Source organism: Carcharodon carcharias, chromosome 7 (assembly GCF_017639515.1).
Source record: "Carcharodon carcharias isolate sCarCar2 chromosome 7, sCarCar2.pri, whole genome shotgun sequence".
In the NCBI taxonomy this organism is placed as follows: Eukaryota; Metazoa; Chordata; class Chondrichthyes; order Lamniformes; family Lamnidae; genus Carcharodon; species Carcharodon carcharias.
Window position 1 is genome coordinate 130,449,824 of NC_054473.1, and position 16,915 is coordinate 130,466,738.

At 40.5% G+C, this 16,915-nt stretch overlaps 1 protein-coding gene across 5 annotated transcripts in view; it reads right to left on the reverse strand.

Annotated features, from left to right (window-relative positions):
• Positions 1–1,882: 1,882 nt before the first annotated feature.
• The window catches only part of ripor1 (RHO family interacting cell polarization regulator 1), a 353,552-nt gene continuing 338,519 nt past the window's right edge, over positions 1,883–16,915 (reverse strand). For all 5 annotated transcript variants that reach the window (XM_041191363.1, XM_041191361.1, XM_041191359.1 and 2 more), the window contains exons 17-22: positions 16,022–16,180; positions 13,609–13,767; positions 12,485–12,681; positions 11,291–11,374; positions 8,041–8,128; positions 1,883–2,780 (exon numbers count right to left, since the gene is read on the reverse strand). In XM_041191363.1, the coding sequence (XP_041047297.1) occupies positions 2,683–2,780; positions 8,041–8,128; positions 11,291–11,374; positions 12,485–12,681; positions 13,609–13,767; positions 16,022–16,180 (785 nt within the window). In that variant the 3' untranslated portion in view covers positions 1,883–2,682. The remainder of the gene's footprint in view (positions 2,781–8,040; positions 8,129–11,290; positions 11,375–12,484; positions 12,682–13,608; positions 13,768–16,021; positions 16,181–16,915) is intronic.

Genomic DNA, 16,915 nt, shown 5'->3' on the forward strand with positions numbered 1-16,915 from the left:
AGCTACTCTCCAAGTGAACTTGCTAAGGGCTCAGGCAGCTGCTCAGCAGTTAAGCAGGATTCTTGCTCTTTTACAGTGATGCAAAACTGTATTCCTGAGTAGCACCTTGAGATATTTTAGTATGTAAATGGTGCTATATAAATTCAAATCACTGTTGCAAATAGTACATTAAAATTGATAAATTATATTAACTTCAGTCAGGCTGGTTGACTATTGGCAATTTGTTCAACAACCATCTCAACTCTACCTTTGCTGCCTTTGTTCTCTGACTTCATCCACTTATGCAATCACATTCCTTCCTACCGAGGTTTCATTCTCTGCAATACCAACTTTAAACCCCTCCACTTTCACAATAAAGGCCCTTCTTTAAAACCCACCTCTTTGACCAAGAATTTCACTATCCCTTCAAATATCTCCTTCAGCTCAGCCTCCCTGTTTAATTTAAGTCTCTGTAAAACAGCCTAGGATATGTCTCTCCCTTAATGACACTATATAAACCTGAGAAGTAGTTGTTGATGAGGATAATGATACGCGATTCTGCAGGTGCTGGATTAAATCTTATTCATCACATCACATCAGAATACTAAATGTGCATTGAAGCAGGTGCAAAGAACAGTAACAAAACAGGTCCCTAATGTAAAGATAAACTATGAGGAAGCTAAAGTTAAGCTCTACAGCATGGAAAGATGGTAGTTAACAGAGCAAAGAGAAAATGTCATTCTGGTTTATGTCGTTAAAATGGATGGACAAAGAAAACCTAGAATATTAAAGTAAAACAAAGGAGTGAGGCCAAAGTTTCAACCTCCGACGGCAATTCCCCAGCTGCCTGGGGCCCTCTGAAAACATCTCCAACTCTGAGTTAGAGTTGGAGGCTTCAGAGGGTTCTGATTCATTTACCTGGATGGCTACCCAGGAAATATTAGACAGAAAAAAACTATGTCTAACACCTGAGAAACTATGTGACTGACCCAGACTTCCTACTGATCCACCCCCTGATTTCCCCCCTGCTGACCCAACCTCACCATCCTACCCACCTGCCATCCCACTTACCCTGTCACCTACCCACTTATCTCACTCACACATTCACTGACACACTGAAAAGTTATTTAAATGTCCCAAAGCTTTTCAGTGCATTAGTGAATGAAGACTTATCAAAATACGGCAGCTAGTGCTGTAAAAAGGGGGCATTGCTTGGCTTCCCTCGATGGTCCTGCACTAAAAAGAACTCCCAAGAACAGGTACACTTCGCATTTCTGAAGAGGCCCGATTTGGAAGTCAGGGCCAGGAATGCAGAGTTCCATCTTAAGTGTAAAAAAATAGGAGCAGAGTGGCAATCTGACAGTGATTGCCATTCCTCAAAAAATTCAGCTCACTATTTATTCAGAAGAAATTGTTAAACTCAAATACAACAATTTTGGCCACCCACAGCCACAAGTCACTTAATAACCTTGGCCATGTATAATCCATTGGCACTGTAATATGGCATGTCAAGACATGCTGTACATTCATCAGCTTCATTAGTTCAAGAGACTCAAGCCCCTTCCTAGGATTTGAGTGCAATCTGGGCTTACACTCCAGTGCACTGCTAAAAGAGCTCTACATTGTCAGAGGTACCATCGTTAGGGTAACACATTAAAGAAGTTTGGGAGTATGTTAAGATTTCATGGCACTATTTGAACATGAGGGGTATCACCAGTGCTTGGCTAATAAAGCATATGAACTCACCATTCATTTCATTGTTGGTTCAGTATAAGTATTGCATTTCAAAATAATTGCAAGCAAATTTGTCTAAAATGCTCAAGAGACAAGATATTGCATAATATAAACGTAGGGCTGTATTTTTGATTTGTAAAACCAAAAATCACAAACTAAATGATCAGTATTTTTGGTATAATACAGCATTGCATTTAATGAAATTTTATTTATGATCACAATTCACTTTTACTTACATAATACATTAATATAGAAAATCAAAGTATATCTTTTTACTGCACCATGTGAAAAATAGTAAAACAGGTTTACAAACTCAAAGCTGCTGCAGTTTTTTTTCTTACTGCAGCTGAAGTTAACATTAAATAAAAAAGATTGGACCTTTTTATTGTACATGTAATACTTGTATGCTCTCCACCATAACACTAGGCACTTGGACGTGAAGCAGCACTTTTGCTTCCTGCCTCCGAGCAGCAAGACATGCAGAATTGTAGGTAAATATTTCAGCTGTGGCTTTTGGAGATGCCTGTTTATCAGTATCATCCCTATGTCAAGGTTAACCACTCCTATGTGGATCATTCACACATTCAATTATTCAAAGTGCATTTCCACCAATAGTCCCAATTTGGTCATAGTTTCTTTTACAAGAGGCCTTCTCCTTAAGTTGGCTTTTGGGTGCTTTTAACCAAAATGTGCATTCATATGTGAAGTATTGGCATTATTGTGCCAACATTCCCCAGATACACTGGGAAACTGAAAGTGACTCTCCCACATGGTGGCATTCTCCTCTTCCCCCAAGCCCTACTCCCAAATCTAGGAAAAGTTATGAATGCTGCTACATCTGAAATGTTAAAAGCTATAAATTCAGAAGCTTTTCAATTACTTGATGTTTTGACAACAAAAGCCACATTGTTTCAGAAGCTTTCTTCAGGAAGAAACTGGCCATTTTTCTGCCAAATTGAAGCACCCGGGTTAAAAAGCTGTGCTGGCCATCCTGACTGACCCCAGGAGCCTCTGCATACCATCCAATGATTCTTCCATCTGTTTGTAGGCAATTTTACCTTCTTCGCCTGTCAGGGCATCAGAAATGATTACAGTAAGTGCTTGTATTGATGACAACAAGAAGAGTGCTACACAAATCACTAAATACAGGTCAGACTGGTCTTAAGCTTAATGTTTTCCGTTTCAACTAGGGTAGAGGCGACAAGACTTTCCAAACTTCAATACCACCAATTCTGGACATTAGTTTACCCAAGAAAATGATCATAACTTCTGTCATTACCACTACCTAGGGGGACGGAAGGTGAGATTTAAAAAATATATCGCCTTGGGACTCTGTCCCTTCAAATATATAAATGCATTATCAATTCAGTAAGATAGTTCTCTCCTTTTAACTGTTGTTGCATAGGGAAATGTAGCCAATTTGCACACAGCAAGGTCCCACAAACAATGGGGCATATGACCAGATAATCTGATACATGGCAGCATTATGTCTTCACTATAATGGAAATTTGGCTTAAGGAGGGGCAAAAATGATTGCTCAACATCCCTGGATATAGAGTTATACAGGCCGGATAGAGGGGAAATAAAAAAGGGGGGGTGTAGCATTATTGCTTAAAGAAACAATTACAGCTGTGAGAAGGGATGATATACTAAATGAAGCCTCAAATGAGGCCATATGGGTTGAGTTCAGAAGTAAAAAAGGGGCAGCTACACTGCTAGGGGTATACTATAGATCCCCAAATAGTGGAAAAGAGTTAGAATAGCAAATATGTAGGCAAACTTCTGAGCGCAAAAACCATAGGGCAGTAATAGTTGGAGACTTCAACTACCCTAATATCAATTGGGATACGAATAGTGTGAGGGTCACAGAGGGCACAAAATCCTTGAACTGCATTCAAAAGAACTTTTTCAGCCAGCACGTAACAAACCCAATGAGAGGGGTGCAATTCTAGATTTAGTCTTAAGAAACGAAGCTGGGCAAGTGAAAGTAGCAGCATGGGGACCATTTTGGAGATAGTGGGCAGAATACAGTTAGATTTAGCATAATTATGGAAAAGGACAAAGATAGAACTGGAGTAAAAGTTCTAAATTGGGGTAAGATAAATTTACAAAGCTGAAACTTGAACTGGCGAAAGTGGACTGGATACAGCTACTAGAAGGGAAAGCAGTGTCAAATCAGTGGAAGGTATTCAAAAGTGAGATTCTACGGACATAGTGTAGACATGTCCCCACAAAGAAAAAGGGTGGTACTGCCAAAATAGACCCCCCTGATTATCCAGAAGCATACAGGGTAAGATAAAGCAGAAAAAGAGAGCTTATGGTCACAAAAAGCTTAGTACTGTAGAAAGCCTAGAAGAGTATAGAAAATACAGGGGTGAAGTAAAAAAGGAAATTAGGAAAACAAAGAATGGATACAAAACATATTGGCAGGTAAAATCAAAGACAACCCAAAGATATTTTACCAGTACATTAAGAGCAAGAGGATAGCTAAGGAAAGGGTAGGGCTTATCAGAGATGTACATGGTAACTTATCCGTTGATGCTGAAGATGTGGGCAGGGTTCTCAATTAGTACTTTGTCTTCATTAGGGAGAGGGATGATACACTGTAGTTAAAGAGGAAGAGTGTGAAATATTAGATACAATAAGCATAGAGAGAGGATGTACTGGAGGGACTGACATCATCGAATGTGGATAAACTACCAGAGCCAGATAAACTATCCAGGAAGCCAGTGAAGAAATAGGGGATGCTCTGAGGATCATTTTCCAACCCTCACTAGATACAGGCGAGGTACCAGAGGATTGGAGGTCTGCAAACATTGTACCAATATTTAAAAAGGGTGCAAGAGATAGGCCTGAAAATTATAGGCCGGTCAATCTGACTTCAGTGGTGGGCAAATTATTGGAATCAATTCTGAGAGGCATGGACTGATCAGAGATAGTCAGCATGTTTTTGTTAAGGGAAGGTCATGCCTTAATAAGTTAATGGAATATTTTAAGGAAGTAACAATGAGGATTGATGAAGATGGTGCAGTGGATGTTATCTACATGGATTTTAGTAAGGCATTTGACAAGGTCCCACATAGCAGACTGGTCAAAAAAGTGAGATCCCATGGGATACAGGGGAAGGTGGCAAGTTGGATCCAAAATTAGCTCAGTGACAAAAAAGAAAGGGTAATGGTCAATAGATGTTTTTGCGAGTGGAACGCAGCTTCCAGTGGTGTTCCTCAGGCTTAGTGTTGGGGCCCTTGCAGTTTGTTGTATATATTAATGATTTGGACATAAATGTGGGAAGTATGATTGAGAAATTTGCAGATGACACAAAAATTGGCTGTGTACTTGATAGTGAAGAGGATAGCTGCTGTCTTCAGAATGATATCAATGGCTTGGTTGAGTGGGCGGAAAAGTGGCAAATGGAATTCAATCCAGAAAAGTGTGAGGTAATGAATTTGGGGAGGGCAAACAAAGCAAGGAAATACTCAATATATGGGAGGATATTGAGAGGGGTTGAGGAAGTGGGAGGCCTTGGTGTGCATGTTCACAGGTCCCTGAAGGTGGCAGGACTGGTGGATAGGGTGATAAAGAAAGCATATGGAATGCTTTCCTTTATTGGATGAGGTATTGAATACAAAAGCAGGGGTGCAATGCTGGAACTGTATAAAACGCTAGTTTGGCCACAGCTGGAATTTTGTGCACTGTTCTGGTAACCACATTACAGGAAGGACATAATTGCTCTGGAGAGAGTGCAGAGGAGATTTACAAGAATGTTGTCAGAGCTTGAAAATTGCAGCTATGAAGAAAGATTGGATAGGTTAGTGTTGTTTTCCTTAGTACAAAGGAAGCTGAGCGGTGACTTAATTGAGGTATACAGAATTATGAGGGGCCCAGTTAAGGTAGACAGGAAAGACTTGTTTCCCCTAGCTGAGAGTCAATTACCAGAATTTAAGGTGATTGGTAAAAGGATTAGAGGGGTAAGGAGGAAAAACTTTTTCCACCCAGAGGGTGGTGGGTATCTGGAATTCACTGCTTATATTGGTAGCTGAGGCTGAAACACTCAAATTACTTATTTATTTAAAAGGTACCTGGATATGCACCTGAAGTGCTTTAACCTGCAAGGCAGGAAAGTGGGATTAAAAATGAGTGGCTAGCTTCTTTTTGCTTTTTTTACGGCTGGCGCAGACACATTGGGCTGAATTACCTCTTTCTGCACTGCAACTTTTCTACGGTTCTATGGTTTGTGTTGAGAGATAATGTATTGGCTAGGACATCAAGACAACTCCCCTAGTCGTCAAATATGACCATCTGAGGGGGCAGACACGGCTTCAGTTTAATGTTTCATTTGGCAGATAGCATTATGGACAGTATTGCCCCACAATGTTGTGTACACATTATATGGTTTGGTCTCTAGATTGGGATTTAAATATTTGATCTTCTGACTCAAGAGGTATTAAGTGCTATCACCAAACCAAAGTTGACACCTTGGATGATGTTCTGGAATTCCCTAATACCCTCTGCCTTTCCATCCCCCTCTTTTTGGTGCTATTGTCAGGATGACGGCCATTTTATTGGACTGATCAAAAAAAGAGCCTTGATCGAATTATTTTGGTTCTAAGTTTAAAATTGACACTAAGCAAGTTAATATAGTGCAGGAAATAGAATAAAACATGGACATTGGATTTACTAAACTTCAGTTTCAACAAAGACAATGCTTCTATAGCCAGAAGGTACAGTCCACTAACCTCAAGTGAGGGTCAGGAGTGCACGAGCGAGATTTGAATGCATTTTAGGCTTGATGCACTCTGGAGTGTGGTCCCAACATCTTCCACTTATCTAAAGGTTGAGGGTTTTCGAGGAGTCGGGCGTGTTTTAAATGGTGAGGGAATGAAATTTGATTTGTTTAAATTAATCCTCTTAAAAATATCACTAGTATGTTCCGTTATTCACTGTGGGTACATTTGGATCTAAGTTTGTGTTACTAGAACCCGTTTAAAGAGATCCACTTAGATCAATTGATGATCAGAGTTTGGTCTGAAAACCAGGGCCCTTTTCTGTTACTTTGAAGTCACCAAAAATGCTGCCGTTTTCTCAAGCCTTGGAAAAATTCCCAGGGATAAATAGCAAAGGAAGGAGGAAAAAGAATGGAATCAAGAAATTTCCCTGCAGGATGCAAATTTCATATAAGTGACAATCTCTCAAGGAGGCTTCCTTTCCCATTTGACAAAGGTTATACAAAATTATCAAAAATCCTGTATAAACAAGGTAAATTCTTCACAACAAAAACAAAAATACCTGGAAAAACTCAGCAGGTCTTGCAGCATCTGCGGAACACAGTTAACGTTTTGAGAACTAAGTAAAAATAGAAGAGAGGTGAAATATAAGCTAGTTTAAGGGGGGGGGCAGAGGTGTGGAGGTGGGTGGTGGGACAGGTAGAGCTGGATAGAGGGCCAGTGATAGGTGGAGATAACCAAAAGATGTCACAGACAAAAGGACAAAGAGGTGTTGAAGGTGATATTATCTAAGGAATGTGCTAATTAAGGGTAGAAAGCAGGATAAGGAAGGTACAGATAGCCCTAATGGGGGTGGGTGGGGTGAAGGAATCAAAACAGGCTAAAAGGCAGAGATAAAACAATGGATGGAAATACATTTAAAAATAATGGAAATAGGTAGGAAAAGAAAAATCTATATAAATTATTGGGGAAAAAATGGGGGTGGGGACGGAGCAGAGAGTTCCAGATCTAAAATTGTTGAACTCAATATTCAGTCCGGAAGGCTGTAAAGTGCCTAGTCGGAAAATGAGGTGCTGTTCCTCCAGTTTGCGTTGAGCTTCACTGGAACAATGCAGCAGGCCAAGGACAGACATGTGGGCATGAGAGCAGGGTGGAGTGTTGAAATGGCAAGCGACAGGGAGATCTGGGTCATGCTTGCGGACAGACCGAAGGTGTTCTGCAAAGTGGTCACCCAGTCTGCGTTTAGTCTCTCCAATGTAGAGGAAACCGCATTGGGAACAACAAATGCAGTAGACTACACTGAGGGAAGTGCAAGTGAAATGCTGCTTCACTTGAATGGAGTGTTTGGGCCCTTGGACGGTGAGGAGAGGGGAAGTAAAGGGGTGGGAATGTGCTAATTAAGGGTAGATTCTTCAGTTTTGTTTGTATTTTTAAATTAGCTTAATACAATATTAAAACAAAATCATATAAGACATCAGTTCACAATTCTCCTCTAGTTATTCAGGAGACGCTAACAAAGGTGAAGTACCCAATAAGCTTTCTCATCCGGCACTGAAGACAATCAAATTCAACACTTGCAAGTAACTTGAATTAAAGGACTCACCAAAAGACAGGAGGGTCTGTTTAGCAACATCACGGACTTCTTTATCAGTCTGGCAAAGGTAGACTAGTTGATCAATGCTCTCTTTGGCCTGAAGAAAACAAATGAAATTAAGGAAAAATAGTCTCAAAATTCCTGATTTTTGCTACTCCTGGAATTAAACTAATGACCATAATTTTTGCTAAAAGAATTTTCCGCCCTCAAGTGCTTTTCTGTAATACATTTCCTGGCCCAGTTTTGGTGGGGGGGAAAAAGGGAAAATGCTTCTCCCAGGTTACAATCTAGAGATCTGACCATATCGTGTAGACTCAAATAAGAGAGTCCCAGGTTTCAACGACACTCTGTCAGCCACAAAGGGGCACAAGGAACAGCCAGTGTGCTATATATACCCATAATAATCTATATTAATGACTTGGATGTAGGGACAGGGTGTACTGTAGCCAAATTTGTTGGCAACATAAAGATTTGTGGGAAAGCAAGTTGTGAGGACGACACGAAGAGTCTGCAAAGAGATATTGATAGGTCAAGTGAGTGGGCAAAAATTTGGCAGAATACAATGTGGGAAATTGTGAGGTTATATCTTTGGTAGGAAGAATAGAAAAGCAAAATATTCTTTAAATGGAGAGAGTTCACAGAATGTTGCTGTACAAAGGGATCTTGGGTGTCCTCGTAAATTAATCACAAAACATTAGCATGCAGGTATAGCAAGTAATAGGAAGGCAATGCAAATATTGGACTTTATTGCAAGGGGGTTGGAGTATAAATTTAGGGAAGTTTTTCTACAACTATACAGGGGCTGCACCTTGAGTACTGCATACACTTTTGGTCTCCTTGCTTAAGGAGGAATAATCTTGTGTTGGAGGCAAGTCAGAAAAGGTTCACTAGGTTGATTCTTGGGATGAAGGGCTTGTCTTATGAGGATAGATTGAGCAAGGTGGGCCTATACACATTGGAGTTTAGAAGAACGAGAGGTGATCTTATTGAAAAATAAAAGATTCAGAGGGAGTTTGACAGGGCAGATGCTGAGAGGATGTTTCCCCTCCTGAGAGAGTCTAGAACTAGGAACTACATTTTCAAAATACAGGATCTCCCATTCATGGCAAAAATTACGAGGAATTTTTTTCTCTTAGAGGTCGGCAGTATATCCCAGAGAGAAGCGGAGCTGGTTCACTGAATATATTAATGGGCAGTTTTTTGACTTACAAGGGAGTTAAGGGTTGGGGTGGACAGGCAGGAAAGTGCAATTAAGACCACAATCAGATCGGCCATGATCTTACTGAATGATGGAGGAGCCTTAAGAGGCTGAATGGGCTATTCCTGCTTCTATTTCTTAGGCTATGTTCAGTGGGGGCCTGGTTTATCCTTTGTGCAAGACCATGGGAGTAAACTAGTGTCCAACTCCATAATGAAATATGGCAGCCAGCCACTCACTCTCCCAACATTATTTGAATACAAGAGTGAAAAATTCCAAATATTGGAAATATACAGCAGCTCAGTCATTGATAGGGTGAGCAAAGAAAGAAAATAGAAAGTTTTGGACGTGTCTTTTGCAGCAGAACCGAAGGGAAAGATAGACAAGCATTTTAAGAAGGTTTGAAAACTGAAGAGCCTAAAAGGCAAGCAAGAACCACCAAATGGCTTGCAAAATGCAATTAGTAATGAATTCACATATAGAAAAGTGATGATTTTGTCTTTTACCATTATACTTTAAAAAATCTCTGCACCAACACAGATAATCTGGTTATTCCGACCACACGCCTCACTTCCACCACTTGTGGGGGCCCAGGTGGTTTTGATGAAGTTTCACTTACTCTTATGAGTGACTCAGAGATAGCTTTAAGAAAAACTAAATATTATTTATTTACACTATTTACATCCAAGACCTCATGGAAAGTACATCGTTCTCTGCACACAGACTGTTCTGTGTCTTGCTCCCTTGGAGCATCTTGATCATCTGATCCTGATGTCTTGCTTACTTCATCATTAGTATCATTGTTTAATTGACATAACCATTAACCCTTTACTCTACATAGATGGCCTGGGATGGGGATAACAGGGTGTCCACTAGCATGCACGCAGCTAGTGGACCCTGCTGGATATAGGTTGCCTCATTTACAGTACATGAGTGGTGCCTTCCTCTGTGGGTAGGTACTTATAGAATATATTCCTTTGGTGAAGCACTGCTGATATCTTATTAGCCTATCAAAAGAGTCTCATCTACAATCTTTTATATCACTTGACCCTATTGAGCAGTTTGCAGGTATTTACCCCAGACCCCCTCTGACTGGTGCATCTGTTGATTCTTTCTTCATTCCCTCCCCACTTTTGTCCTCATCAATTTTTCAAACTTTCCAAACTTTTGGTTTACCTCTGCTTTCAGATCTGATGAAAGGTGCTCACTCAAAACTCATAACCTGTCTTATTACAGATCCCATCTGGCCAGTGTATTTCACGTATAGCCTATTAGGATTCAAAAACATTACAGGACCCCATTTCCCAAAAAACAAGAAACTGAAGAGGAGCTGAAAATAACCAGCTGAACATTCTGAGGATAAGATTCCATGGGAATTCTTAGACAAACAAAGCCCAAGCTTCATCCAGTTTGCCTTCTACCATCCTGGTAGTTGCATGATACAATGATAATGAAGTTGCTGACTAAATCATAGCAATCAATCAATATCAATTAGTCTACAATAGACTCATGCATAACATAAGGAAAACCCCAGTGCTGAATAGCTTTGGGAATCAAAGGTTTAAAGCCACTTTGTTTCATGTGACATTTAACATATGTCATGTCTCAAATTACTCATCATATTCTGAAACGTTACATCATGTTCTTTAATCTAATTCAGGTATTTTAAAAGATTACTTTTACAAGATAATGCAGTATTCAATAGATATAGCATGGTTAAGTACATGCAAATATTTCAGAAAGTAGACTGAATTACACAGCAGACTGCAGAAGTAGGTAGACTATATGTAAAAAAAAAATCACATTCTTGTTTTAAAATGTCATAAGTATAGATAACATTGAGAACTCGGTCAAGCATGTGGAAAGTTGTTGCTGTTGCATTTAAAGCCGTCCAGGAAACTGACATTTCCATACAATAATTCATGATTTAGTGACAACAACAAAATGGCTTTTGAGGGGCCTTCATTTGTAGACATTTCAGAGCAAGCGAAGACAGTGATCATCATGGGTTCAAGTATTATGAGTGTTTTTTCCCCCCAATCACTGACATGAAGAGCTCACCTTTAGATGTGCCAGTGCTGTACAACCTGCTTTTCTCAGCTGTCCATCCTCATCCTCAAGCAGCTCCAAGTAACAAACCAGGGCCTGAAAACATATGCAAACAATTAGCCTGTCACACAGAACAAATCATCTTCCAATCTTCAGATACTAGCTGCTTCTACATTACATTGCTGATATAACGTAAATACTGCTTTTTGTGACACAGCTGGGCAGTCAATGATTAAGTGCTAACAAGGACTCAGCACTATAAACTCACATATCACTGCACTTTGGTCACGGATCTATGATATTTGTATATAAACTTTGAGGCAATGGTATCAAGCCAGCCGATTGTCTGCTTCATTCTGATGTCCGGTTGGATTCAAAAGCTGGATTTGGCTGCATTAACATTACAACAGCAGTGGAACATTAGAAACAGGAGAATGCTTTTCAATCCCTCAAGTCTGTTCCATCATTCCACTAGATTATGATTGATCTGTGCAGAAATTCAAATGACCAGCCTTTGCTCCATATCCTTTGACACCCTTACCAAACAAATAACAATTGATTTCAAGTCATGAAAGATCCAATTGACCCAGCATCCAGTCTTTTGGGGAGAGAGTTCCAGATTTCTTCTATTCTTTGTGAGAAAAAGTGCTTCCTGATTCCAATCCTGAATGGCTGAGCTTGAACTTCAAGATTATATCCCATTGGTGGAAGAATCACGAATAGAGGAAATAGTTTTTCGTTATCTTATCAACCAAGTCCTGTTAACATTTTAAATACCTCAATCAGATCACCCCTAAATTTTCTATACTAAGTGTCAAGTGAAACCGCACTGCACCAATGCAACTGGATTGGTGCAACACTGTTAAGCTTTGTAGCTTTCTCACCAGCTTTGCCAACAGCCACAATTGCTCAAGTACAATACACTTTCACTACTGGCTGCCTTGTCTGCTCAGGTATAATACACTAGCATTGCCAACAGGCCAACTTGCTCAGGTACAATACATGTCTTCACGATGATTTCAAACACAGCTCCATATAGTCAATAATAAAAGATTTTATGTAAATTTAAAGGGTTCTAATTTACAAAGACTGTCTAAGCTTTGGGTCTTTATCTCTGTTCCCTATACAGATACTGATGTTGCTGGAGGGATCAGCCAAGGTAGCTGAGAGAGAAACAATTACATTTACAGACCCTTTGCTACCAACCTTTTCTCTGAATTTGGAGTCTTCTGCCAGGTTTTTCAGCATGGAGGCAGCAGTGTTGCAGATCTTAGTGTTGTCCTCCAACAGAAGCAGGCCCACAGCGTTCAGTCCATCCTTCTGGAGCTGGGTCCCCGAGAGATGTTTCAGAGTCTTCAGCACCACGTCCCTATCAGAGGACTGCAGATTCTGAACCAGGAATACTGCAAAGAATGGAAAATGGAGGTGGGGAGGGAGAAAAAAAAATAACCTCAAAATATCCATGGACATTTCTACTCTATCCAGACTAAACAGACAGTAAATTGCTTATCGGACTTGAGTGGCTATTCAACGTTTTTGTGACAGGACCGAGTGACATGTGAATCTAAATTTCCCCACCCCGCCTGCCACCCCAGCATCACTACATGCATTCCAAGTAAAGGCTTGGTTTGCAATCAGGGAAGGGAGGGGAAGAAAATCCCTTATCTAACCCAGGGGTGCTGCAGTCAAATGCATGCATCAACCTACAAGTGCATCACAAGGACAGGCATGCACACATGCTACATACAAATACAGCTGTATATCCTACATTTAGAGATTCATCAAAAGCTTTCGTAAAAACATCAGGGCTTGTTTTATGTTTTTTATGTTATTTTAAACATTCAGCAACCACGAAAAAAAACAACCCATACTGGAATATTCAGCATTTGCATAAAACATGGAAATCACTCCAGGAAAAAGTCTTTGTATTGAGGCATGATTCCGAGCTGATGGCTTCTTGCTGGATAGAATAGTGCTTGCCTTGGTTAAAAGGACCCTGCGTACAACAGTCTGAAGGGCTAGGGATAGCAGCTGGATGATTGTCACATGTCAACTTCAGTCTGCACTACTGGAAAGAGTCAATCCAAAGTGCTGCCACAGAAAGGCTTCCTATGGGCATGATGCCAATTCACAGCACGCATTATCCCTCCATTGACCTCAAGGCTGCCACCTAGTGAGCCAAGCTGTCAGAGTCTTGGCTGCTGCCCAACACTGAATTGTGTGAGATACACAGAGAAATGGAGGAGCAGGAAAGGAGGATTGGAAACGGAAGTCTAGAGTTAGGTGTGAGACTACAGTTTAAGATGCATTAAAGAACAATACCAAAGTACCTTCGTCTGCCAACTCCATGATATAGGCAGGCAAGGAGGGCACGTTCTGCTCCTCAATGTGACTCAAGTATTGGAAGATCGTCAGCGCTTCCACATTTCCACTTCGAGCACGTTTTGGCAAGGGTCTGTCCAAAAACCTTTCCACTAGTTTAATAAAAACTGGAGAAAAGAGCAGATTAAATAACTGAATTGTTTACTGAAGGAATGATTAAAGTCTGCATGCAGTTTAAATACTGCTGAAACATCACCAACATTTTCCAGAGTCTAAGCTAAAAAGTTAAAGAAATGTATTTGTGTTTTTAAAAATCACTTTACAGTTAAATTCATGACAGGGGACATAACTCAATTTTTAGAGCGTTATAAATTGTCCAAATAGCACGTCCTTTTAATTTCTGAGTTCAGCAGCATGACGCAACAGAACATGCAGGACATAATCCATCTGAATCAGTGATGCATTATATCTGCGTGTTCATGCCAATGTTTACTTAGAGGGGGCTGGATCTCAGCATTTGGAGAATGAAATTAGCTCTGGGGGTGTAACGACCAGTGGGCGGGAGGAAAGGTGAGCCCATGAGATGCACGGAGTGGCCAGATAGCTAATCCTCTTTCTCTCTTCAGTACATAAAGAAACAGAGTTTTTTAATTAGAATTCAAGTTTGTTGTTTAGATGGGCAAAGTTCAGGACATCTTGATAAACTGTTCAGTGCTGGACCCTCTGCAATATGGAGGAGAGAGATATATTTCACGCTTGAGGAGACAGGTAACAGATGGAAGTCATTGTAGAGAAATGGAAATTGTTTCAAAAAATCCAAGAAGGGACTATTATTTAATTAAGAAAAATAATGTTAATGAAAATGAGAGCGATTTGGGTGTCATAATTGGCAATAATTTTAAATAATTGCAACAATATTCAGTGGCAACAAGTAAAACAAATCAGATGTTGGGGTTTATTAAAAGGTCAACATTGAGCCAAAGTAACAAGATCATCCTGTAATTTATAAAACACTGGTGTCCAACAGAGTAGAAAACTGTGTATAGTTCTGGCTGCCACAGCATATAAAGGACATTGCAGCTATTGAGGATGCAGAAGCGGGAAACCAGAATGATTGAGGGAGCAAAGAGATTGAGAGAACAGAGACTGGATTATGAGGTATGCTTATGTAAATTGTTCTTACTGGAGAAAAAGAGTGATTAAGAGGTGATATTATTGCTGATTCATAATTCTAAAGGGACTAGATATTGTATGACTGTGACAAAAAGTGTCACAGAGCAGTAGAACCAAAACACATGGCCTGTACCTGAAGGGGATAAGCTTAAAACTAATCTGTGGAAACAATGTTGTTTTGGTCCAGAGGTTAATCTATGAAACAGGACCCGAGGGAGATGGTGGAAGTAGTTAATACTAGTTCATTAAAATCACTCACTCACTTTTCCAGGACTACTTCATCCAATTCATGGTCGCGGTGAGTCTGAACCTATCCCGGGATGCCAGCCCGTCACAGGGCACACTCTCACACGCACACACACTAAGAGGCAATTTAACGCAGCCAATTGACCTAACCAGCACATCTTTGGACATCGGGAGGAAACCGGAGAACCTGGCAGAAACCCACGTGGACACAGGGAGAATGTGCAAACTCCACATAGATAGACACCCAAGGTCAGAATTTTCCACTGCATCCACAGCCTTTTATAATAATGGAGACCAGAACTGTGCATTTTAGACCAAGTGTGATCTAAATAAGATCTGCCAAGTTTCACATAACTTCTGCTTTTCAAATCTATCCCAAAAATGAACCTGTGCTTGGTTGGTTTTTTGAAAAAAAAGGCCCTTTTGGAGAACTAACCCCACGGCATGGCATACCCCACCAGTACTTCTCCCATCTCCAACCTGCATCGCTACTTCTTCTGACCCAAATGTACCATCTCACACTCATTTTATATTAAAATTACTGGTAATTCAGCAATTACACAATCATTTCACAAATGTATTAATATTACTGTCCTCTTGTATTTTGTTACATTCTTCCTTTGTGTTAACCACACCACCCAATTTGGTGACATTACAAATTTAGAAACTGCCCTCGACTTCAAGAGTCCAAATCATTTATGTAAATAGTAAACAGTGGTGTCAGCACTGATCTCGGTCGAACAACATTACCCAACTTTTATCAATCTATCTAGCTGCTCTTAACTCCCATCGCTGTTTACTGTTTTGTAGTCAGCTTGCTATCCATTCTGCTAATTCCAAATGCTTAGTAACAAGTATTATGCAGTACTTTATTGAAGGCCTTATCAAAAGTTTATTATAGTTTCTGCTTAAAATGCATCAAAAGCTTGATCTTATTGTTATTTGTTTCTCCAGCAAAGATATCCTCATGTAGAAGCTGTTCAGTTGAACATGGTCACTAACCTGCTTCTGCTGGGCCAGAGTAGTGCTCATTCACTCTGCTCCCAAAACTCAAGTTCAGCTTCTGCAGAACACGCTCGACTGTAGCACTAAACAGGTTGGGGCTCTCGGTGCAGTGTGTCCAGAATGAAAAGACTGTTTTATCTTTCAGCAGTGGCATGACTGAAGGAAAGCATGTTTCAAAAAAAAAAGAGACAACATAAACACCAACTACCTTTAAGTTATAAGGTTTCAAAAATACAAAATGAAAAACTTGTCCCTCACATGAAGGTATGGGGTAGATCTGCAGTGAAACATTCAGCTCCTGGAGATCGAGTTCAGTCGTAATGATTACTTTTGTTTCCAGCTAATAGGTCCATCTCCATAACCCCATGCAGCCATTAGTCAAACAAAGCTTGGCTGGCAAAGGACGACAGATTATCTGCCCAAACTAGGGTTGCCAGTCCTCCTAGATTGGCTGGGAGTCTACCAGAATCGACATCTATCTCCCGCTGACCATTGAAAGCAATCTGGGAGATTTAGGATATGCGAAATGTTAATGGATATAGGTAGGGTGAATGAGTGGACAGGGTTAGCAGCCAGCCCGAATTTTTGTCTTGCAGGGGATGGGGCTGATGGCTGGTGTATGTTTTCAAGTTGCCAGTTCTACTTCTCGTAAAGATGGCAGCCCCCAATGCTGGGTTTAGGCCGTCATGCTCTCTGTAGAGCCTGGGGATTATTTTGGGTCTCCTTGCCAGCCGCAAAGCTTCTGAGATGGAAGAAGTGCTGGTGGGGTACATCATGTCATACGGTTAGTTCTCACCAAAAGGCCACCTGTTATCGGTGGGTGTGAGGCAGAAGCGAGGCTCAGCCTGAAATATACTGAGTGCCTGGACCTGGAAGAGTGGGGCAGGTCCG